This window comes from Schistocerca americana, chromosome X (assembly GCF_021461395.2).
Source record: "Schistocerca americana isolate TAMUIC-IGC-003095 chromosome X, iqSchAmer2.1, whole genome shotgun sequence".
In the NCBI taxonomy this organism is placed as follows: Eukaryota; Metazoa; Arthropoda; class Insecta; order Orthoptera; family Acrididae; genus Schistocerca; species Schistocerca americana.
The window spans coordinates 689,528,121-689,552,720 of record NC_060130.1 but is presented as its reverse complement, the minus strand read 5'-3'; the positions used below and the strand labels follow the sequence as shown (position 1 = coordinate 689,552,720).

The 24,600-nt window shown below is 39.2% G+C and overlaps 1 protein-coding gene across 1 annotated transcript; it reads left to right on the top strand.

Annotated features, from left to right (window-relative positions):
* Positions 1-427: 427 nt before the first annotated feature.
* Positions 428-13,730, top strand: LOC124555512. Its single transcript, XM_047129458.1, has 3 exons — positions 428-525; positions 5,953-6,179; positions 13,238-13,730. Exons 1-3 carry the CDS (start codon positions 523-525, stop codon positions 13,326-13,328), a joined length of 321 nt encoding a protein of 106 aa, XP_046985414.1. The 5' UTR covers positions 428-522; the 3' UTR covers positions 13,329-13,730.
* The last annotated feature ends 10,870 nt before the right edge of the window (positions 13,731-24,600 follow it).

Sequence of the window (24,600 nt, the reverse complement as noted above, 5' to 3'; positions counted from 1 at the left end):
CGCCTAGAACTTAGAACTACTTAAACCAAACTAACCTAAGGACATCACACATATCCATGCCCGAGGCAGGATTCGAACCTGCGACCGTAGCGGTCGCGCGGTTCCAGACTGTAGCGCCTAGAACCGCTCGGCCACCCCGGCCGGCTTTCATGTTGAATACTAGTACTTCCTACAGATCGTGATCAGGACAATATACATTTTTTATGCGAATTCCATTGTCCACTGTACGTTCCTGTGAAACTAGAGGCAGTAAATATAACAATGGAATCATAATAGAGTTAAGGGTTTGTAGGATTTCCACTTACGGTAAACGGAACCACATCCGGGAAATAAATTGATGATTTCACGACTCATCCGCCAGAGGGAATAACATTATCGGGTGTGCGTTGTAAGCTATCTCGATTCTGCTGAACACGCCCGCAACAGTCCCGGGAAGACTGGTCGTGACGTCAACCGCGTGCCGCTATATCTGCAGTGGGGATAGCCCTGTCTGCACAGTCTGCGTGTCGGCGTGCTACTGCCATGGTGAGTCGCTGCAACCGCAGCCACTAACTTCCTTCGTCTGACTTTGTCTTATTCGTAAGACTGTATACTTCTGAATGCATTCTTTTAGAGTGGAGCGTTGTTTGCTGATCTGTCGATAGTGTATATCTCTTTCATTTAATTTTTACAATGGGACTTCGTAGAACTAAATTCAACTTTGTGAGGAGTAATTACCAAACTGTCCCATTAATAGGAAATGGATTGGAGACGTCAATGGTCTTTGAATTTAGGATACAATACCGTGTGTCATTTTATGTATTGCTTGTACAAACAGCTAAATAATCGATTTTATAACTAAGAGTGTCCAGTAGTAGATGGAAAAGTGTGCAAGAATACAAGGCAAAGATTGGCAAGGTTACCTCCGTAATCACTGGTATACAATCTTTTCCTTAGCTTTGTTGCTAGAGGTGTGGACGCTGCATCAAATATATGTCAGTCTAAGCCGCTACTGTGACATACTGAAATTGCTTATCTAAGCTTTGTGCTGTGTCTGGAATGAACTTTCGTGTCAAATAAAACTGTTTGGGGCTTACACATCACTAGTTATCAAGAACAGCTGTTTTCTTTTGGAAAGATAATTGTGTTTCAGTGCCAGTCCATCATGTCGGTATAGCTTGTCATTGTTGTTGGATCCAGGAACTGAACCACTACCGTTTAATAAACAATTTTCTCGAAACATTCCCAAATTATGGCTAAGTTATTATCTATGATTTCCGTCAAGGATAGACGGTTTGCATACCGAGCCACAGAATCTCTGTGAACGATGAAGAAGAAGATGAGAGGAGCTGAAATTTGAAGCTTGGATCATGGTTCAACACGTAGTTTAATTTGTGTTTCATATGGTAGGACATTATCACAGTGACTCAGCACCAGTACCGATATAAAACACATGAAAGTAGTTCCCTTTCTGTATGAGTACAGTACGCCGTGCAAACAAAGGGATGCAAAAATATGTACAAGAAGACATTTCGAAACTCCCAGGAGTGTATAGTTTGCTGCAGAAAGACAGAGCAAGCTGTGCCTTCTAATATTACAGTTCCACAATGATTATTGTTTTGGTCTGAAATACCGCAAGGCAGACTTAAACATTTGCTAACAAAATATGTTTATTTTCAAGGCCGTATTCTTTCTTTCGTTTAGTGTCAGTGCTTCCTTTCTTCAGCTGTCTAACAACCTACCAAAACAGTACAATATAAAATAACAACATCAAATTTTAAATTTCATGGGCAAATTCTGTTATGAGACGTTGTAGTGTTATCGCTGATCTCTGTAGGTCATAGGGATATCTTGTGCTGTGCCAATAGCACTTGCAGTTCGTCGTTTCAGCGTACCTTCGTTACAAATATGATATTCCATCATTTACCTAGAATGCTGTTTCTTGTAAGAATGAGTCAAACCCCTACATTGGTTTCTGCGAATGCTGAAAAGACGATGTTCTCCGCATCTATTTATAAAATACTTATTGTAGTTTGATATCTGCTGATTTGAGCTAACATGCCATTTTGAAGTGAGTATATCGTAGCATGTTACTGCGTCGTATATGGCTATCTTAGATCTTATATGGTACAGGCTCTACCAGTCTATTGTCTCCAGTTAAACGTCCAAGGTCATAATACAGTCAAACTGCACAGTCTCAAATGTTCATTTGCAGACAGTATTCTGCCACCTGTGAGACTGCTTGCAGGCATTATTACTGATATGGATTAGACTACGTATTGTCTGCCATACGCATGACCATAAACAATACGTCAACACATCAGTTGAAAACTACATGTTAATCGAAATCGGTTAATCGCACACTGTAATAAACATTTTACAGCCCTAAATCTTCTTTTAAGCAATTAGGAGGGCTACGGAACTAAATCTCGAGAAATAGTTTTTATTTTTATGAGTTCCCAATGAGAATTTTACTTCAGGATGATAGCTTCCAAGTCAATGACCAGACACTGTACGTTCGTTTCTCACTTCGCCGTCAGATTTGTAAGTGGAGTCAGTTACTTTGAGATTGCCTTTCTTAGAAACTTCAATACCTCGAATATTACAAAAGAGATTAATAAATATTGCTAATAATTACCTGGAAACGTTAAATGACGCCAGAAATGGATGAAGAAGAGTACTTGACGTTAAATTTAGCGGAGCTATACGATAAACATCGCAACAGTGCTGTGGCGTGTAATTGAAGGCGAAGTAGGATGTGCTCTCAGGCGAGAAATGACGCAGCACCTTGCCCTTTGTGTGCGATAGCCAGAAGGAGACGTGCTTCCTGAAAGCGAGCCCGGTTCTCTGCAGCCAGTTTCAGTCTACAAAACACTGCAATGTATAGGTGCTAATGAAACTGTGGTACAAAACTCTAACGACAAAATACACAGCCTTGAATCATTCGTGCGTAACAAGTTGGTGACACAGAATTTATGTGATAATTATATGTTATATGTTTATGGTCTTATATCATCTGTAGAAATACTCTTACGTTATTTTCTTGTTTATCATTAATGGTCCGCCTCCGTAGCTGAGTGGTGTTCGTTGATGACAGCCACACGGAGGACCAAGGTTCGAATCCTTGTACTGCCGGACGCTTCTCCTTGGTGGGAGGACTGGGAAGGGGTGCCATTTGTAGAATTACTTGACCGAGAAGTAGTTGGACCAGGTCTGTTAACTCGTCAACAACAGGGAGAGCGGTGTGGTGACTCCCATCCGTCTGTACCGTATCCACATGACGCCATTCATTGATGGATGGCACGGCAGTCGGTCGCGCCCTGTTACCCTGTCTGTGGCCAGAACGGTGGCCAGAACGGCAGTGCTACTCTACTACTTAGTAGAAGATTATTTGTGCCAACGGCCTCGCTGAAGTCGTAATACCGGTTACCGTCAGACCACTGAAGTTAATCGCTGTTCGGCGTGGCTAGCACATGGATGGGTGACCGTCCGGTCTTTCGAGCACTGTTGGCAAGCGGGGTCTACTCAGCCCTTGTGAGTCAAATTGAGGAGCTTCTTGATGGAGAACTGGCGACTCTGGTCACGAAAACTGACAACGGCAGGGAGAGCGGTGTGCTGACCACACGCCCCTCCATATCGGCATCCAGGACGCCAGTGGTTGAGGATGGCACGGCGGCCGGTCAGTACCGTTTGGCTTTCCGAGGCCTGTTCGGACGGAGTAGATTATTTGATTCTTTTAACATCCTCAGTAAATAGAAATTACCGAAATGCTCCGTAGAAAGTGTGTTCAGAACGGTGCTACACAGGTCTAAAGAATATAGTTAAATGCCAGTCACTCTTATGAAATGTGGAGTATTTGGTGTAGATGGGGCGAATTTGCTGCTATTGGGCATGATATCCTGTGCTCTGTGTGTGTGTGTGTGTGGCCGGCCGCGGTGGTCTCGCGGTTCTAGGCGCTCAGTCCGGAGCCGTGCGACTGCTACGGTCGCAGGTTCGAATCCTGCCTTGGGCATGGATGTGTGTGATATCCTTAGGTTAGTTAGGTTTAAGTAGTTCTAAGTTCTAGGGGACTGATGACCACAGATGTTAAGTCCCATAGTGCTCAGAGCCATTTGTGTGTGTGTGTGTGTGTGTGTGTGTGTGTGTGTGTGAATGACTTTGTGTGGTACAGGAAGGGGGGAGAGGAGGCCCGTTGTTTTGCCTATACTATTATCCAAAGGTTTTTCTCATTTGTCTTAGTCCTTATTCATAATTCTACACCAAACAACTTTGAAACGACTCCACAAATTAAGAAAGTTGTTTAATTTAAGGTTATAAGATCATGTATTATTTCAGACACAAAGCGGAACATAACCCTAAACACGTCGTTTGTTTGCAAGCAAAATCGTGACTGTCAGTGCCTTATTACTGAGAAATCTATCATTACTAATATCATGTAGTCATGGAATGAAATTAGTCAACATCGCCGCAATCAGAGTGCATTTAAAAAAAGGAAAATGAGGGAACCGATAAACAAGTCGACCATGAACGCCCCGAACAGCGGTACAGGATTGACATCGGACATCGGATATGAACCAACTCCACTTATGTCTCTATCCGTTGTTCTCAGAGAGAATACTGGAAGTCTTGTAGTGTCCAAGGAAGGGACGTACGGCCGTCCATGCTTGGACCGTTTATCATGTGTAACACGGTTATGCGTGGAGATGTTTTTGCCTTCTCGCATCTTCGGGTGGAGTAGTGTTCTATATGTTACAAGTGATCTGTTTAGTCTGGCAGTGCTATCTCGAAAACTGATTCCTACAGTCGGTATTGTAGTAATCAAACATTATTGTTTATGATTTCCTCCCTATGTCTGTTTGCAGTTACTGTATCACAGGTGAGTGTATTGCACAGTCAGCACCTTGAACTACTAAATCTTAAACTTGATATCAGAAGCTTTCATTATTTTGGTTGGATTATAACGTGTCTAGGTCCCAATCTGGTCAGGCCGTGTTGAAAACCCATGCAATATGAAGAAAAGAAATGGCTTTCGTCTGTGAAGCGGATCGTTGTAAATCCCGCCTAATGTGATTCAGGTGACTAGTCTCTATCTACTGATGACCTGCAACATAAAGCGGTTTCGAAAAGTAAATTAAGAACCACATTTGCCTATAGTGGTCATCAAAATGACAACCAAAACGGTTTTCAGAATTCGGTTTGCTAGACTACATCGATTGCTTTAGGACCAATTCACGAACAATAGTCATCAAATGTGGGTCTTACCTCCCTCATCCTCTATTGCAAATTCTCGAATCGTCCCCCATCAACTGAAGCATCTTCTGCAGATTGTTACCATAAGTGAACTATGTAACCAATAGGCACATATACCAACACAAATCATCGATCCAATATTGTCCAGTACTAATTACGACTGATTTCACTCACCTGTTCACTAAAAAGTCTAACTAAAGCTTAGAGTAATTACGCTGTACCGTCTACAGATTCTTGCTTGCTTTCGTTAACCAGAACTTAAATCTAGGTATTGGCGCCTAATAGAGGACTGTGTGTTGATCGGCACAACAGTACAGTTGTGCTCTCTGCCGAAAAATTATGACGTTTAAATGTGGGAAAATAAGATGATCTTCATTCTAATGGTCAGTGGTAATCATATGGTAGAGTAAAAGTGATTTTCCTAGCATACAATGCAAGAACTCTCTCCCCACTACCCCCTCTCCCGTCTCTCTCGCCCTGCCTCTCACCCCCCCCCCCCCACCTCTCTCTCTCTCTCTCTCTCTCTCTCTCTTCCCCCCATATATGAAGACCCCTTAGAAAGCGGACCAGTTGAGAGAAAAATGTCAAAGATTGTCAAGGTTGGATGGCATGTTTATTGATTTGTCTCCACTGTAAATGGAATAGTGACTTTTACAGCAATGTGAGCGAACTGTACTGTTGGGTCTTGCTAGACCTGTTTCATATGTCTCTGATTTTTCGCAGTTGAAACTGAAAGCGGTGCTATTGCTGACGCTGGTGGGAGTGACAATGTCGCAGTACCAGTCGTTCTACGCAGGGAACGGCTGGCCACCCCAGCCGGCGGCCTCTGACGACGGCATCGGCAACCGTGTTGGTGAAGCTCCCGGAAAAGCTCAATCGCCCGACGATCTGATAGCGTCTCGAGTTGGCGCATGGCCAGAGGAGCGACAGCCATTTTGGAAACTTAACTGGTAAGCGTCACTTTCCTCATTCTACATTAGCATCACTTCGCTGCAACAGTTATCTAAATTTCTTCATATACATAGACATCTGTATTCCGGTGTTGGCGTGGGGCACTTACTGCTACTCAAATATAACAGAATAATTTTCCTGTAGTATTTACGAAAAGTACATACCGGAATGTCTGCAATTTCAACCTCGAGATCAATACGTGAAATATGGGTTGGAGAAAGTGGTATTGAAAATATGCACTTTTGGAATTTTGGAGTTAAGCTGTAGGCAATGCACATCGCTTTTCTAATAATGTCTCCCAGTGGTTTTTCTGAGCATTTGTGTGATACGCACGCACTGACCAAACCAGTGACCAATGGCACAATTAATCTCTCAATTTTCTCTATCTGCCCCAGTAATCCAATAGTGAACAGTAAGTCTTATCATATGTCCTTAAAGTATTCTAGACGCTGATACTGCTTCCTCATTAGGAACAACATTATGAGCTCTATCAGCTAGGAGGAATTTGTTCAGTTATCAACTGATATGTGTAGGGAGTCTACGTTAGTATCCTGTCATACTCTCCATTTTATGACGAGAAATGCCATCATCAAATTGCCGTCAGAGGTCGTGCACTGGGTATGAGGTGAAAGCCAATTTTCAGTTAGTGGAAAGTTCCACAAATGAACCAAACACGGCGCCATTATATGCATGCTTTATACATTGCTGAAATAAACTTATTAGGTCTACTCTGTAATACTCGCACCTTCCGACAGTTTGTTTACACTGCTATATAGTACATTGAGTGAATTTACCTGAGTACGACAAAAGAGAGATGTTGCGTTGTGTTGCAGCCCTAACAAAGGCACTAAGTCAGTCCTTCTGTATTCATGTCTCATAGGGGCTCATGTACGCCCTGTTGCCTTATGAGACGCAGGAGTAATAGTTCCAGCATTAAATGTAATGGTCACTATATCTTTTCAGTTGCTTTCGATACTCGTTGCTAGTTGTCACTGTTTGCGGACAAAGATTTTGTGTACCATTATAACGCTTTCAACTGTGAATTCTAATATTTTCAATCCATTATTTTCCACTCAGACGAGGCACCATGGATCAGTGTATGTTGAGTGTCAGCACAGCTTTGGAAGCAGAATGCTTTATCCGCTTACCACCTACCATTGCACAGAAACCATATTAAGTTTGGACTGGGACAGTATAGTGACGAGTACCTGCATTATAGATAGCTCCTGTGTTGGAACGAGAGCCCTCTGTCACTATAGTGACTGGAGGAGTTGGTCGAGTCATACGACTGGGATGTCATCATATCTAGTTGTTGCTCGACATTGGCGCATTCTCTTGCGACCAGGTTGCATGTACCCCACCCTTGAGGTCGTGCAGAGATTGGGATTTCACGTGCCACTGCTGAGTACTGCCACAGCCAGTTAGCTGCTGTGGGTTACATCTTGTCTAATTGTAACAGCTATAGTGCAGAAAATCGCTCGACGGTTCATTGCAGGAATCAGTGTCATTACAGTCCATATTTATGCATCCATCCAGTATGTAACCTTCCTAAATCATGATCTTTGTCCAACCTGAGCCTGTCACCTGTCTCTACTGACCACATCGTAGACGGAACTTTAAATTCCAGTTTTACTTTTTCGAGACATATTTCGCAAAAGTTAAGCATGCTAAATCATAGTTTCAGTCCATCCTTTCTTCCTTCCTTTCTGCCCTGCATCCTACATGAAGAGAAACTGCTTCATTCAGAAAGGCTGTTGCGTTTCCAATTTCATTAATCTTGTTGAGATTCATCTACTGTTGTTAGCTGTTACATTAACGTGCATGTGTTTGCATGTTTCAGTGCATGAAATAAAACTCGCAATCGAACAATGGACTCTTGTAAGACAGAAAAATGCGTGAAGAGAAACTGTTGCATTTTTAGTTCCACAAATCTTGTTGAGATATGTACATCCACTCTTGTTACCTATTGCATAAACGTGTATACGTTTGCATGTAAACTTATAACACACAGTCCTGCTGAGAACGCTACCAGGCAGTTGATCGACTTGGAACTTATATTGACACGTACTAAGTTATTTAGTTTCCGTATTAACGTTTTTAACTTTGCTGGAAAGGCGCAACATTAGACAAACATATAAAGTCTCCACGAAAACTAATTTTGTATCTCATGTCTTAACGAAGTAGCTTATTTCTGAAATAATTTTAAATTAATTTTTGTTGTCTGAAACAATTAATGTTGTAGAGAATTCAAATCTCCGGTAGGCTTTTCAACCAAACGCAAGAAACGTTTACTCAGACATGCAGTGGTTGATTCTCCTCGCTCTTCCTTGTGCATATCAGCTCTGAATCTGTCTCTAATGACATGTATGTTGAACGGTCATTACACATTGAAACTCGTCCTTCCTATTTTGTTTGCAGCTGCATTAAAATCATTGCACATTGTACAATGGTCCAAGATAGTTGCTGCTTCACCCATCTATCTTGGACGATATTGACGTTAGATGTCGTCTTAGATCAGCGATGCGCCATCATGCATATATCACATTCCCCAGCCATGGACAATAGATAAATTCTGAGGCCAATTAGATGGGGACACAGTTGTATTAACTTTCTAACTATTTCCTTCTAACTGAGCTGCGTCTCCTAACCACACATTCGAAATTACCTTCCAAACTGCTTGTTTTCGGACCCCTGTTTACTGGAACGTTTTTTCTTCTATTCTTGTATACTTTTCAGCTTTTCAGTTTTCTCTTTCAATTATGACATCCCCTTGTGTATTTGTTGGTAATTCTGCAGTCTTGCCCAAGTCATGGACTGTCTGGATCACAAAGTCCTACTTAGAAAACTAAACTGTTATGGCATTAATGGCATCACTCCTGCACAGATGGAAACTTATCCCATAACAGGAAACAGAGAGTCTCTTTAACAAGCTGTTTCTTAGGCCTGAAATAACCACATAATGGGAAAACGTAACATGTGCAGTGCCACAGGTATCGGTACTGGGCCCACTCTTCTTTCTAACCTACATAAATGATCTTCTGCGGACATTAAAGGTCAGTTAAAAACTATGATGACACAAGCATACGAATCGAGGATACAAATTCAAACCTAAGAGACACAGCTCAAAGGATAACTGAACAAACCTATATCTTTTTCACAGCTAATAGTATGTCTTAATCTCACAAAGACTTGTATTGCGCAATTTCAAACAAGCAATAAGGACCTTTAAGCAACGGAAGAAGACATTAATGGCTATACACTGAATGACCAGAGTGTGAAAAAATCCTTGGGGTCCAGCTGGATAACAAGTTAAAATGGAGTCAACACATGGATAAATTAGTCAAGAGTTCCTCAGTTTCATCTGAACTATGATATACACAGTTACAATGCAAAAGTAAAAAATAATTTTGATGCAGGCTTTGTCTTCTTGTCCACGGTTCAGAATAGATTTATTTAATCTAGTGATAAAATAATCAACACGCTTCCGTCTAACGTAAAGCAAGACGTTGGAAATCCATACCATTTCGGAAGAAAGTTGAAAAAATACGTCATTAGCCATTCTTTTCCACAAATTATCCGGATACCTACATTCAGGAATTGTAAGTTCTGTTAGGTACATGGCAAGTAGCAACGTTTGTTATAAAGCCGATATGTACTATAGACAGGTCTTAGTATCTGTAGATGAAACAAAGTATTTTATTTGAAAAATAACACTGTAATCAAGTAAATATCATGCTACTAATAGCAGATAAACAGCGGCTATATAGTAAAATTGAGCAGGCAGCAGCTTTTATCAAAGTCATTCTGAATAAATCCGCTCCAGCTGTAATTGATAAATCCTATATTTGGATAAAATCATACATACGACCCGGGTTTCAGGTTGTAAACCCCATCTTCAGGTGCTACAAATAGGCAAGGGAATCTAAGTGGGACACTAAATAAAATTAATTAATATTAAAAGGGTCCATGCAAATGTGAACATCAGGCAGCCGTGTTGTTTCCTATGATTTCTTCAGTTGTCCCTCCCGCCCTCGGAATTAGCTCTGGCGGTGGCCACTGTATGAGGTGTATGTGAACTGAAGCGTCTCATTGCGGTTCACACAGCAGTTTGTTGACCAGCCTTGCTGGGCGTTCACGACTTGTGGCGGGCTTGCAACTTGTTTAGTAAACTACTTTAGAAGTTCAAAAATTGGCATCCTACGGCATTTATGCTTTCATTTTACTTAAGGGGGGTACGACGTCAAACGGGTCGACTTGGAGGAGGAGAGGCATCACAGGACATTTTAATTTCCAGTGTCTATACTTCTACAAATAAATTCATAAAACTTCGTCAGCATCTTCAGGAAGGATTCACGACTCACACTCATTGCAGTGGAAGTTCGAAAACATAACAAAATAAATTTTTTTACGTGCGAAATTTCATCATTTTTTTCACTTACTAATGGCTGCATTTGTTGCTATAGGTACACTTTTCTTCATATGTTAGAGAGATTCTTCGATGAATTTTGCACAGCATACATACCATACTCACAGGTGTATGAAAATCTAGAATTTATTTAATTTATGAAAAAACTTTTTCTTACTTTTTGAACTTCATGTTTAGAAAATACACAAATTTTTTAGTTAATTACCTCAATTTTTACCACAGGTTTTAATAGATTTGGAAAATTGTAGAGTTTCATACACCTTTGAGTGTGGTTTGTATGCTGTGCAAAATTCATCGAAGAATCTCTCTTTCTTACGAAGAAAAGTGTACCTATAGCAACAAAGTGAAAAAAGTGATGAAATTTCACATGTAAAAAAAGATTATGTCGTTATGTTTTAGAACTTCCACTGCTATGGGGGGTGAATTCCGAATCCTTCCTGGCCATGCTGACAAAGTTTTATGAATTTATTTGTAAAAGTATAGACAGTGGAAACTAAAATGTTCTGTGGTGCCTCTCCTGCTCCAAGTCGGCCCGTTTGACGTCCTACCTCCCTTAAGCCCATGCCACATGTCTAGCCGTTCGCAGTTGATTCGTACGTTACATTCGTTTGGAAGGTTTATTTATTGATTCACTCCTGTTTTCCCGATTAGGCCCCGTTTACCCGATGTGGTACTGCTTGACTCTGGTCTCCTCATGTCTCACACGCACGGGGTCTCGCATGCTACTTGATAAATTTGCTGGATTTTTTACATGACTGACACGATTTTCTCATACGCAACCAGGGCATGACCTAATGTTCACATCTGAATGAACTCTTTTAACTTTAATTAATTTTATATGGTATCCGCCTTAGTTTCCCCCATTTTTATAGCACCTGAAGATGAGATTCACATCCTAAAACCTGGGCCGCGTGTACGATTTTATGCAAATAAAGGCTTTATCAATTACAACTGAAATTATTTCGTTCATCACGAAAAATTATACCATTGGTTGTGGATGTATTTTCTCTAAATGGCAGCTGTCTTACTGTTGTTGTTGTTGTTGTTGTTGTTGTTGTTGTGGTCTTCAGTCCTGACACTGGTTTGATGCAGTTCTCCGTGCTACTCTATCCTGTGCAAGCTGCTTCATCTCCCAGTACGTACTGCAGCCTACAGCCTTCTGAATCTGCTTAGTGTATTCATCTCTTGGTACCCCTCTACGATTTTTACCCTCCACGCTGCCCTCCAATGCTAAATTTGTGATCCCTTGATGCCTCAGAACACGTCCTACCAACCGGTCCCTTCTTCTTGTCAAGTTGTGCCACGAACTCCTCTTCTCCCCAATTCTATTCAATACCTCCTCATTAGTTATGTGATCTACCCATCTAATCTTCAGCATTCTTCTGTAGCACCACATTTCGAAAGCTTCTATTCTCTTCTTGTCCAAACTATTTATCGTCCATATTTCACTTCCATACATGGCTACACTCCATACAAATACTTTCAGAAACGACTTCCTGACACTTAAATCTATACTCGATGTTAACAAATTTCTCTTCTTCAGAAACGCTTTCCTTGCCATTGCCAGTCTACATTTTATATCCTCTCTACTTCGACCATCATCAGTTATTTTGCTCCCCAAATATCAAAACTCCTTTACTACTTTAAGTGTCTCATTTCCTAATCTAATTCCCTCAGCATCACCCGACTTAATTCGACTACATTCCATTATCCTCATTTTGCTTTTGTTGATGTTCATCTTCTATCCTCCTTTCAAGACACTCTCTATTCCGTTCAACTGCTCTTCCAAGTACTTTGCTGTCTCTGACAGAATTACAACGTCATCGGCGAACCTTAAAGTATTTATTTCTTTTCCATGGATTTTAATACCGACTCCGAATTTTTCTTTTGTTTCCTTTATTGCTTGCTCTATATACAGATTGAATAACATCGGGGAGAGGCTACAACCCTGTCTCACTCCGTTCCCAACCACTGCTTCCCTTTCATGTCCCTCAACTCTTATAACTGCCATCTGGTTTCTGTACAAATTGTAAATAGCCTTTCGCTCCCAGTATTTTACCCCTGCCACCTTCAGAATTTGAAAGAGGGTATTCCAGTCAACACTGTCAAAAGCTTTCTCTAAGTCTACAAATGCTAGAAATGTAGGTTTGCCTTTTCTTAATCTAGCTTCTAAGATAAGTTGTAGGGGCTGGCTTTCTAATTTACTAGATTAAATTTAGGTGGAATAAGTGTGAACAGCGTTAAGCAGCACTGCATAATGATAGTTTATTGTTAATACAGAATACAGATTGTTTCTACGATGTATTTGTCTTATGTTAGGGTATACCTTTATTCATTCCACATCCCTGAAGCTTTCCCTTCTTAATGGAGTCTACGGATCACGCTGAATAAATGAATGAATGAGATACACAAGCATTATTAACTCTTTGAGAATATAACAGATTTTTGTCATATTAATAGTTAACCTGTTTGAGAGTAAACGATATATGTGCCTGCTTAACTGTATTTGGGTTTCTTGTTCAGGCTTTTGGCACTAGGTGAAGGGAAGAAGGTTTCGCATATAAAAGAAATCTGTTGTGAACGCCTATGAGTTTAATGTTTTAATTTCACTTTTTTCATGTGTTGTCGCAGGGATCAGATCCAGAAGCACATCGGGCGACCGCAGCCAGAGCCGCAGCGCAAGTCCGCGGCTCCGGCGCAGCAGCAGGTCGGCCGTCCCTGAGTCCTCACTCGCCAGTAGCACTCAGCATTCCACAGCATGCGCCCATTTCCCATACCGAATAAACGGCGTCGGGCTCTAACAATCTTATTCATCCATATAGACTGTTTACCAAAGTTTAACTGAATCACTTCATGCAAATGTCAGGTTGGCGCCATTATATACGCCAGGGCCAACATTCTTCAACTTTTTTGTATCTAACTTGCGTTGTGATCCATCTCTAAAGACTTCCCTGTCGACGAGACATTAAATTGTCATCTCTCCTCATTAACTCGTTCCCCATTATACATTATTTACACGCAGTATTATATTTGCAGTGTAGAGCTCGTTTGCTTTACACCAGGTTGTGCTTAAAATGTTTTGTTATTTCATGGAGAATGTCAATAAAAGTGGTGTTGTAATTTGTCTATTACTTTCATTGTACGATTACCTCGGTGTTGATATCCTGCAGCTGATTGCTGAATTGCGAGATAAAATGCGTTGTGGGAGGCTCATGCCTCGTTCTCTCGCATTCCACAAAATTAAGTACATGACGCTGCGAAAAGAAGAAGGGAAGCAATGTACACACTTAGCTACATATTACATTCCAGTCTGTAAATGAGAAACATTTACCTTAGAGATAACCGGCCGATGTGGCCGAGCGGTTCTAGGCGCTTCAGTCTGGAACCGCGCGACCGCTACGGTCGCAGGTTCGAATCCTGCCTCGGGCATGGATGTGTGTGATGTTCTTAGGTTAGTTAGGTTTAAGTAGTTCTAAGTTCTAGGGGACTGATGACCTCAGATGTTAAGTCCCATAGTGCTCAGAGCCATTTGAACCATTTTACTTTAGAGATACATAAATTCTTTTAATTCATGACACTTAATGAAGCTGTCAAGATATTTCTACTGGCTGTAGTTAGAGATTACACATATTATCAATTTAAACAGCTTTAATACTTTCTGTATTTGTCAACAAACAAAAGAGTTTAATGTACTCTTAGGTTCTGCACATTCTCTTTACGCTCTATTAAAACAATCATTACCCATTCCAATCACACTACAATCTTCCATGTTCAGTGTCACTTTTACTTAGGTTTAAAAATAAAATCCTAAGTTTTATAACGATTGCTTTTGTCAGTCACTGTAACTTCGAAGAAAGAGCCACGCTACGATGGGACATACACAGTGGCTCATGGAAGTACTGAAACCATGCAACAAAAAGGGAAGGGAGGAAGAAACATATACTCAGTTAAGACATCTATAAAAACGTGTCGTAATAAAGCTCGTCTTCTCAATAAAAAAATCTTTACAGAAAAATATAGTTTTAATTAACTTTCGAATGTTCCTTTGCTACCTGTCAGACAATGGATATACATAAGCAGACCAAAATTTCAGTAGGAACATGGTTAATCAATCTTTTAGCTAAACAGCTTTTGTGGAAAATATGAAAGTTTGTGTATTTATGAACTTTATTGTTTGCTTCAAGCTGATTTCAAGTACTGATAACGAAGTTATTGATTTCGTCAGTGCCTTGTAAAGGTGATGTAATGCGTAACTACCATACAGAGATACTTGCAAATAATGTTGAATGGACCAAAATTATAATTCTTCCCATGACAACAGATTATTCTATCGCTACATAGGGAAGAAATTTAATACCCGACGCCGAAAATTACAATTTGTAAATGTTCTGCTTGTATTTGTTTTATTCTGTTTACCGGTTTTCGGTTATCGAAATCTTTAGCTCTCTTGCTGTCTGTTACGCTGACATTTATTTGCGACTACATTCGTCAGAAATTTGCGTGGTTCCCATTTCCCTACATTTGAATGCATGCGAATGTATTTTGTCTGCTATTTAATATTTAGTTACCACGACAGTATTCATCCTTATGTTCTACCTACAAAGTCTGATACCATATAGAATGTCGTGTGAATGCGTAATCAATTCCTTAATAGTTTATTGTGTTAAACATTTGTATGGCCAGTTTATAGTTATTTACGTCTTTTTTGATACAACATGTCATTCTATTTTCAGGAGCAATGCATGAGGCTCCTGTCTACGAGTTTCGTTTAGTTCGGAAAAGTGGTGAGAAAGGAAAACATATTAGGAACACAAAAATCAATCAACACAAAAGCAGAGTATGTTGTTAGAATAGTAGTATTGTACAAAACACCACACACTGGTCTACAGTCTTCTTGCCTCATCTTAATATAGGAAATTGAGCCGTAACTTATCTCTGAAACGATTAGTGTGTCGGCTCTTTCTCGTGCCCGCGCTTTGCCGCGGTACAGTTGCCCGCGATCACCTATTTAGGCGCGCGGAACGATTCAAACAGGTCAGTTTCCAGCAGGATTGGAGAGAGTTACGAGCTCGTCCGGGAGAGGGCAATACTCTCCTGTACCGAGGTACTGTGGTTATCTAAAGAGATACTCCAAATTCTGATTAGCCATAATCAATTTTCACCTCTTTGTCTGAAAGTTGTTCTATGTGGATCACGATACGAGCTGTGTGGTATTTACCGAAATAATTTATTCTTCTGATAGGTTAATTCAGTGTTTGCTATCTTAAATTAGTGCTGCGTAAAAGGCTTACGGCTTCACAAGAGTCAAAACGGGTGGCTGTAATTTTATTGGTTTTTCCATTCGTTGTAGGGTGCAGCTTGTCTGTGTTCTGTTCGAGGCTGCCTTAGGTACTGCCGCAGTCAGTGAGGCCTACTCTCCCTCAAGGGTGCTGTGGTACAATAACACACTATTGATGTGAAAGTGTTCTCTTAAAAAAACTGTTTTTAGTTGCAAGAGGAAGTAGCGGTTACTGATTCTACCGGGCCCTTCATGTTGCAGAATAGATAAACTAAAATTGCTGTTTTAAGAAATTTTTCTATTTTCCTCTAAAATAAGTATGTTTAAATACTGTACAATTATGTATTGCTCAAAGTCCCCTTTACAAGGGATTGGTTGCATCCTTGAGAGGATTAATTTTTTATGGAGTTGCGATATTTGAAACTGAAGTTTAAATTCAGTTGAGATATAATTTTACCAGCTGTGCCTAGAATTGATTTTGTTTCACATTGAGGCATTCATAGACAAACATTCTATTTTTTGTTAATAGTTTACGTTTTTACTTATGGTGTGCGTTATATTTCGGGCACTAATCGCCGATGGCTCCAATATATAAATTCAATATATTGTCAGTTTTATTTTTTCATCTAATTGTTACTTTTTATCTAAATAAAGTTTCCCGGCAAAGAACCGGTTACTGTAGTCTGAATATCTATGCTGATACCAATCTGCCGTGCTATTACGTTGTGGTAAATAAACTTTGTCGCTGAGAATAGTCTATGGGCTTAGTCCTTTCACTCTCGGCAGGCTTGAGACCTGCTAACAAAATATCAGAAACATCTACTTCTTTGACAACGGAAAAGAACTTCGTGTTGTGAAACATTTGGAATAACCAATGTGGTCACATGTCGTCGAAGCATCATTTACGGAACGAACGAACCGCGATTGAGAGTAATTGACGAACTGGAAGTAAACCATACTGATACAGATGTGGCCAGGTGACGGTGTGGCCGTGCGGTTCTAGGCGCTTCAGTCTGGAACCGCGTGACCGCTACGGTCGCAGGTTCGAATCCTGCCTCGGGCATGGATGTGTGTGATGTCCTTAGGTTAGTTAGGTTTAAATAGTTCTAAGTTCTAGGGGACTGATGACCACAGATGTTAAGTCCCATAGTGCTCAGAGCCGTTTGAACCATTTTGTGGCCAGGTGATTGAATGTTTGTTCTTATGTTGTTCATTTACTGTGACAACAATTCCCCCGTCACGTTTCGCATTTTGAGTGCTCATCCCAAGACAACGAATGGTTAAAACGCGCGCTAATGACTGAAATTGGCTATAATGACTCGAAGGAAATGATCCGTGACCCTTCCCCAGTGATGGCCTTCCACTACCGCAGCCACTGAACCGCTAATGCGATCGAGGATTGCGGGAAAGGCTTCTTGAAGATGGTATTTCGACCATCTACGGGTTAATGGTTGTGAGAAGAAGCAGTGTTTGGAGCGAACATGCCAACATGAACACTCAACTGCGAATTAATGGACGAGCGTTTTCTTCATTGACAGGTACCAGATCCACTTGCCAAATAACATCAGTGGTTCTGAACTTTGCGTGGAAGTTTTAACGATATACTGCCTATCACAATTCGGTGAGAGGAAAGTCTTCGAAGGAGACAATATCTCTGTGTCAGCTGATATATCGTTTAAAAGGTGCGCCGACGTACAGGGCTTGAACAAAAACACGGTAACACCGTGAGAAATGCATTATTTAACAAGAAAACATTATGTCAAGTGCTGCACATATAATTTCACAAGTTTTCACATAGCATGTAAACCTCACCTGAATTATGTAAAATGACGCCATGTTCATAAAAGATATTGCCTGTAGTACATTATTTAAAAACATACGTAGGCTTCACCCCAGTTGGATAAACGCGCTATTTGAGTCACACCGAGCGAGGTGGCGCAGTGGTTAGCACACTGGACTCGGATTCGGGAGGACGACGGTTCAATCCCGTCTCCGGCCATCCTGATTTAGGTTTTCCGTGATTTCCCTAAATCGCTTCAGGCAAATGCCGGGATGGTTCCTTTGAAAGGGCACGGCCGATTTCCTTCCTTATCCTTCCCTCACCTGAGCTTGCGCTCCGTCTCTAATGACCTCGTTGTCGACGGGACGTTAAACACTAATCTCCTCCTCCTCCGAGTCACACACACACAGACACACAGACACACACACACACAAACACACACACACACACAACTGCGACGCGTGTGTTCTCACAGGCACGCAAACATGCATACGCAAACCTCTATATTTAATCTCTGCTTTCATACTCTCTCTCCCTCTATTATACTTCACCAGAAACTGTTTATGTCAAATTACAACTCTCTCTCTCTCTCTCTCTCTCTCTCTCTCTTTCTCTTTAATGTTTGCTTGCATGAAGCGTAAACAATATAATATGTCACAGAAGACATGGGAAAACTAAACAAACATAGACTAGATATAAATTTTATTATAAAAAGATAACATTTCAAAGATAAGTTAGATGCACACTTGGTTGAATGCGTCAAGCTTAAGCCAGTCATGATCCGGCACATGTATGTACAATCTAGCTAACACGGGGAATATTTAGTGTTTGAACAATTCAATGTCAATGTTTTTTACATTTTCACACATGAGCAATAAAATCGAGCACTTCCATAGCCTAATGGTGTGTTTCGCTGTCTCTGGTTCGTTTCCTGATATGTTCTCAGATTTTTCTGGGGTACAGTGGTCGTTAATGGGGTAGTGGCCCCAAGCTGTCTTTATAAACCTATGCTGATAAACCTAACTTGTGTTGTTTAACATACATGTGCATACATCATGTCACAAAGTGTTTTAATGGAATGAAAAGACACTGTAACATGTAAATTTGTTTTTATGTTACGGTAGGCTACTGCTAAATCAACTGTTGCACTCACAGCAATGACCCCACGCAACAGTGCTCACTTTATCATTTAGTACGACGTGATTATCATCTATAGCCAAACTAACTTACATACATTGTTATATAGTCAAAAGCTTGTGCAACTTAGATCGAATTGTACGTTCCACAACAATTTTTTCAATAATGTTTAACACATACTACTGGTAAATACCGGTTCTTAGTCTTTTTTGCTGATGACCGTTTCACATTTTTCGCTCTACGCATTATGCGTTGTGTGTTTGTTTCAAGAGCTTACATTTTTGCTCTCAGTCTTATGAATTCTGTAATTATCTCTCCCGATAATTCATCTTCCATTGAACCCACAGTCTTTTTATTGACTCATGGGACATTATAAATATTATTATCAGGATAAGCTGATATCTCAAATTATGTATGCATATCACTTTTAATATAAGTATTTGAGGTGGTTACATGATATAGTAGGCTCCCTGTGTCTGTGTAACACATTTTAACATTTTTTGGCTCAGATTTCTTCAATACATATATATAATGATAATCCAGAAGCAGAATCTTAGAAATATGTAAAAGAGGCGTTCTTACAGCTACAGATTAATCAGAAACTATCTTAAGTCTACTCGACTCAATTGAAATCAAATTTTCATTAAATACCACACTGTGATTGAAATTCGGTCTTGCAATGAGAGCAACAGATCTATATCTATCTTCCCAACTCATTACTAGTTTCACATCACTTACTTTTCGTACATTTTCCATAGATTTGCCAAAAACACTATTCAAAATCGTTTTATGCATTCATTTTCCTCAGCATTGATATTAATATACCGTTTTATTCAGAACGCCTGATGAAATGACGATATCCAGCGAAATTTTCGTAGAATAAGATTTTACAAAATTCCTCAGTGAGTGTTTTAATCTCTAAGGTGAATCACATATTTTTTATCGTATAATGTAGAAATCAGTTCCTTTATACTTCTGGCTTATTGATCCTACACGGTGTACAATTTTCTCTCGACGGAAAGGTAGATCAGACTGATATTCACGAAAAGTTTATGGATATTCAAGATCCATATTTAAAATGTAGACTATGTCTGAATTTTCAGGTATATTCATTAGATCAAAACCATACACAGACCTCAATGCAAAATCAGATAGTGTTCGGTACTGCAACACTGTCCAGTTTGTTGACACTGTAGAAAATATATATATATAATTCATCCTGATTTTCATTATAATCACTCATGAACTTATTGTTTGTAACTACATGTCTATGTGGAAACAAATTGTAATTGTTCTATGTCTGTAATAAGTAGCAGTTTTAGATTAGTAATTTTCAGTAGTGCATCCCGCGCCAAGCGAGTTGAAGCTACATAAGAGGATGTATATTTTTCGTATGTTTCAAGACATAGTGCGTGGAAATTTTGAAAAACGTCAGCCAAGAGCAAAACATTTCTTTTAAAATTTTTGTTGGAACAGTCTCCTTACATCTTGCATTCATATAAGCTCTGCACTTCGTACACTATGCGATAATCCAATTCTTTGATTGTTGTTTCACCAATTAGCAAGCTTTTTAACAATTCTGTCAGCACTGATTTGTCAGTTACATGCTCATACAGGAACATACATAGCTTATTGATCAAATTAAACTGCTCACTGTCAAGAATATACCCTTGTTATTTGCAACTCATCAGGTTTCAAATTTGAGGCATATGTTTCTAGAGAGCATGCGAGAAAGTTGAAGAAATCTATAAAACGAAATTATGTGTTGGTTACGATAGTCCACTGGAATAGATTTCATGGACGTTTCAAATTTTTCCATGTTTGTCGCAATTACACAAACATGGCCTGTATTTATTTTAGTCTTTTCTACCACTCATTTGCATAGGTTCATAATTATAAAATGTGCATTGTGAATAACTGTGAAACACAAGACGCAGATTAAAATTATGTCCATAACTTAAATTACACCTATCATATGCAGCACCACGAAATCTGCCTGTAAAATGACAGTAATTTCTGCGTTTCACATAAGTCCACTTGAAGTGCTCATTGCAAATGTGGCGAATTTCTGCTGTTCAAAACACTTCTTGTTCTTCTCACTAATAATCCCCGTTTTGCAACAGGCAAATTTTTATGTGCTGTGCCATCCATGTACTCAGCATATCCGCAAATTTGAAACTATGAATAGTCGTCATTATAACGGCACTGTGCATAGAATGAAGTACTGTGTGGTTTTTGCACAAGAATTTTGTTACAAAGGCTCAGTTGCAACGAACATTCGATGACAAATGATATCTTTAATTTTTATAGGAATTAAATGTGTTCAACTGTATCTCTACTTTGGATAGGATACTAGCGACTGGTTTGTTGTGCAAACAATCTACTAAATGTGCAGCCATGTTCTCTAAAAACGAAAGCAGTATAAACGGCGTTCAATACTTCATTTAAAGTTGATCATCATAAATGCAATTACTTGCTAAACTCAAAAGGTTTTTATGTAACAGAGACGAAAAATTTATGTGTATATGACAGGTAGTACTAACAGATTCGCATATTTCTCACGATTATGATGTTTTGAGGCATATAATGGAACCACCTGAAACTTTACTATCTCCTGTCTCTTCTACAATCATCCACTGATACTCAAAGTACTGAATACCATTCACATTAACAGACATATTTAAACAGTTTTTCTAAAATATTTCCATATTGTTCACTTAGTTCAATACATTTGATAAAGGAAGATAACTTGACATGTGGTTCACATTGTTGCTAGGTGCAAACCAGCTATAACTGACCACATGAAGCAATAACTGTCATTTTTTGAATCAACATCTATCACAGCACTTTTATTTACAATAACTTTTGGAATTTTACTGTGCATTTCCACGTAAAATCCTTTGTTTATATTAATGTTTATCGAATGATTCATAATTTCTTTTAATGTCCAACTAGAAACACGTCTTGGAAAGTTTCTGGTCAGTTTAAACCTGGATCTGTGATATTGGCTGAATACCATTCATGACGTCTTCAAACAGCAGCAGAGGCACGTTCTTGGTATTATATACACTTCATTAACCTCACTTGGGCAATAGCAATTTGCAGACAAGTGAGACATAAATATTAACTAGCGGATTCAGATTCCGCACTTTGTTACTGAAATCCGGGAGACATAAAGCAAGAAATTATTTGGGATCTTTAAAGCCATCATGACTGGCTATTTCACATACATAATCGATTTTTAAAAGCCGCATCCACACAAACCAATTCTAGACAACCGTCACTGATTATAACACTCTTTGCAGATGACTCACCCATTCTTCATAATCATATGAAGCACTATTTTGTTAGTCTCAAAGTCGACAACGTTCATAATCTTCAGCCTCCCGGGGGACTCTGAAGAGGCGTTAGATGAGAGCTATTCCACGACGCAGGCACAGAACGACAGCTGGTGCACTTTCTACAACACTAAAAGAGAAAAGGATCACTGGGCTACAGTAAGTAATGAATAGGTGAAAGATGTAAGATTGTTTCCTTTTTTCTGTCTTACACACACAGTGCTGTAGGAGAAAATTAAGAAGCAGATCTCCTCCATTGTCATCGAATATGTCAGTACAAGAAATTAAGATCCGAAAAGTTAATAATATATCAAATAAATTTACATGAACCTTATGCAGATTACAAGCTGCTCAGTATATATCACCATAATCAACAATATAACATAGGAATCTGCTTAACTTTTTCGCAGAAATCCCCCAACAGAATAGAAACAGTGAGCCATGAGGAAATCCTTTTCTTTAGACTTGAAAGTGCGAGGATTACTGCTAAGATTTTTTAATTCTTATCATAGCTTACTGAAAATGGATGCATCAGAATGCTGCACTCCTTTTTGCGCAATAGTCAAGGTGCTGGGATCCGAGTCTAGACGGATTTCCACCTAGTATTAAGTGAGAGACAGCTGCAAATTCTTGTGAATAAGCTTATATTGTTAGCAAAAAATGACATTAAAGAACGTTAATACTGAGAGGCCAATACCAGAAGTCCCACACACCAGAACGGGAGTCGACAAGAGATTCTCAAACTTACACCACATTTTGCTGGAACTGCCCATTTCTGAGTCACAAATACTCTTTGCGAATGGGAAGATTTACCCCAGAAAAGTATGTCTTAGACTATAAGGCAAGCAAATGAAAATGAGCAAACTAGAATAATTTTCGAGTTGGACTATTACTTATTGCAGATACTATTCTAATGGTAAATGTGGTGGTATTCAGTTTTAAAACAAGATCCTGTACGTGGGCTCTTCAAAACAGTTTACCATTATCTAGACATCTAGGAATTTTGACTGCTAAGGCCTACTAATCATGCAACCATTTTGTTTAATAAAATGTCAATGTTAGTTTAATTGTGTGTCAGAAACTATAAAAACTGTGTGTGTTGTGATTTAGCATCAGTTGTTTTCCACAAGTCATGGAATTCTCTCTCTCTCTCTCTCTCTCTCTCTCTCTCTCTCTCTCACTGAGAAGTCAGTGCTGGGACTGCTACTGTTTATTGTATATGGTCCCACTTTTGCGGAAATATTTTATGATCAACACAATCAAGTGCTTTAGTTAAATCAAAGAAGACATCTAGTTTTTGCAAGCTTTCCCTTAATCCGTCCATTGTCTCACAGAGAAAAGAGAATATAGCATTTTCAGTTGTTAAATCAATTCTGAAACTATACTGTACGTTTGACTGTAAATTATTTGAACTGATCTAATGAATTATCCTTATACATACTGTCTTTTCTGTTAATTTTGCAAACATCGATGGGATATAGAAATTGGGGTATTATCCCTTTTCCCTTTTCTATAAAGTAGTTGCGTTACTGAGTACTTTAACTGTTCAGAAAACTGACCACTCCTAAAGGAAAAATTAGAAATGAGGCCGAGAACTCAGATAACTTATGCAGCACAGTGCTTTAATATCCTCCTAGCTACCCCATCACATCCTTCAGAGTCTTTAGTCTTAAGCGATTTAATTACTGACTCAATCTCTTCCCTGTCAGCTACCTATGAAAGTGATATTATTCCCCAAGGAACTAGTTTTTTATTTAATTCATGCGCTATATTCAGAAAGTGATTGTTAACTACTATGTACTTATATATATGAAGACCGGTTGTAAACAATGATAAGAGACAACTTCGTTAATTTGAGAAATTACACAGTGAAATCTCATGAACAGGATATTGCAAGTACATCCATGGTAATTTTTTTAAATTAAGGTAAGTCATTGTTTTCAAACATTTCTATGGTAACGATATATTTTTACAATTGTAAATTCTATTCCAAATTTTATTCTTAAAAACATGTAAGTGGGTACTTCACACTCTTGACTTGCAATCTGATTGTACTTAACGTGAGTTACTTCAGACTTATCACTGTTTACTTTCTGGGCGAATTAACGATGCATTACTGTGAAACCTTTCGAAAATAGAAATTTAAAAGCTGCTAATTGTTGCAGTTTACAATGTTAAGGTTTTTATCACCAAGTCTTGAAATAATGAAATGTAACAACCTCAAATATCAATCTATGATTCAGCACAACAAAATTAATTTAATGTTACGTTACTACAGCACATAAAGTTAAGGGTGACCCTTAAAATTTCTGACATCAAGCTGTCACGTAAACTCACGAAAAAAATGGTAAAGGACACAACACTATTTACTTGCTTAGAGAATTATAGATATTTACTTGTATAGCAAAAACTTTTAAAACGAATTTACGTTTTTCAGGAACGTATTTAGGATCTTTATCTT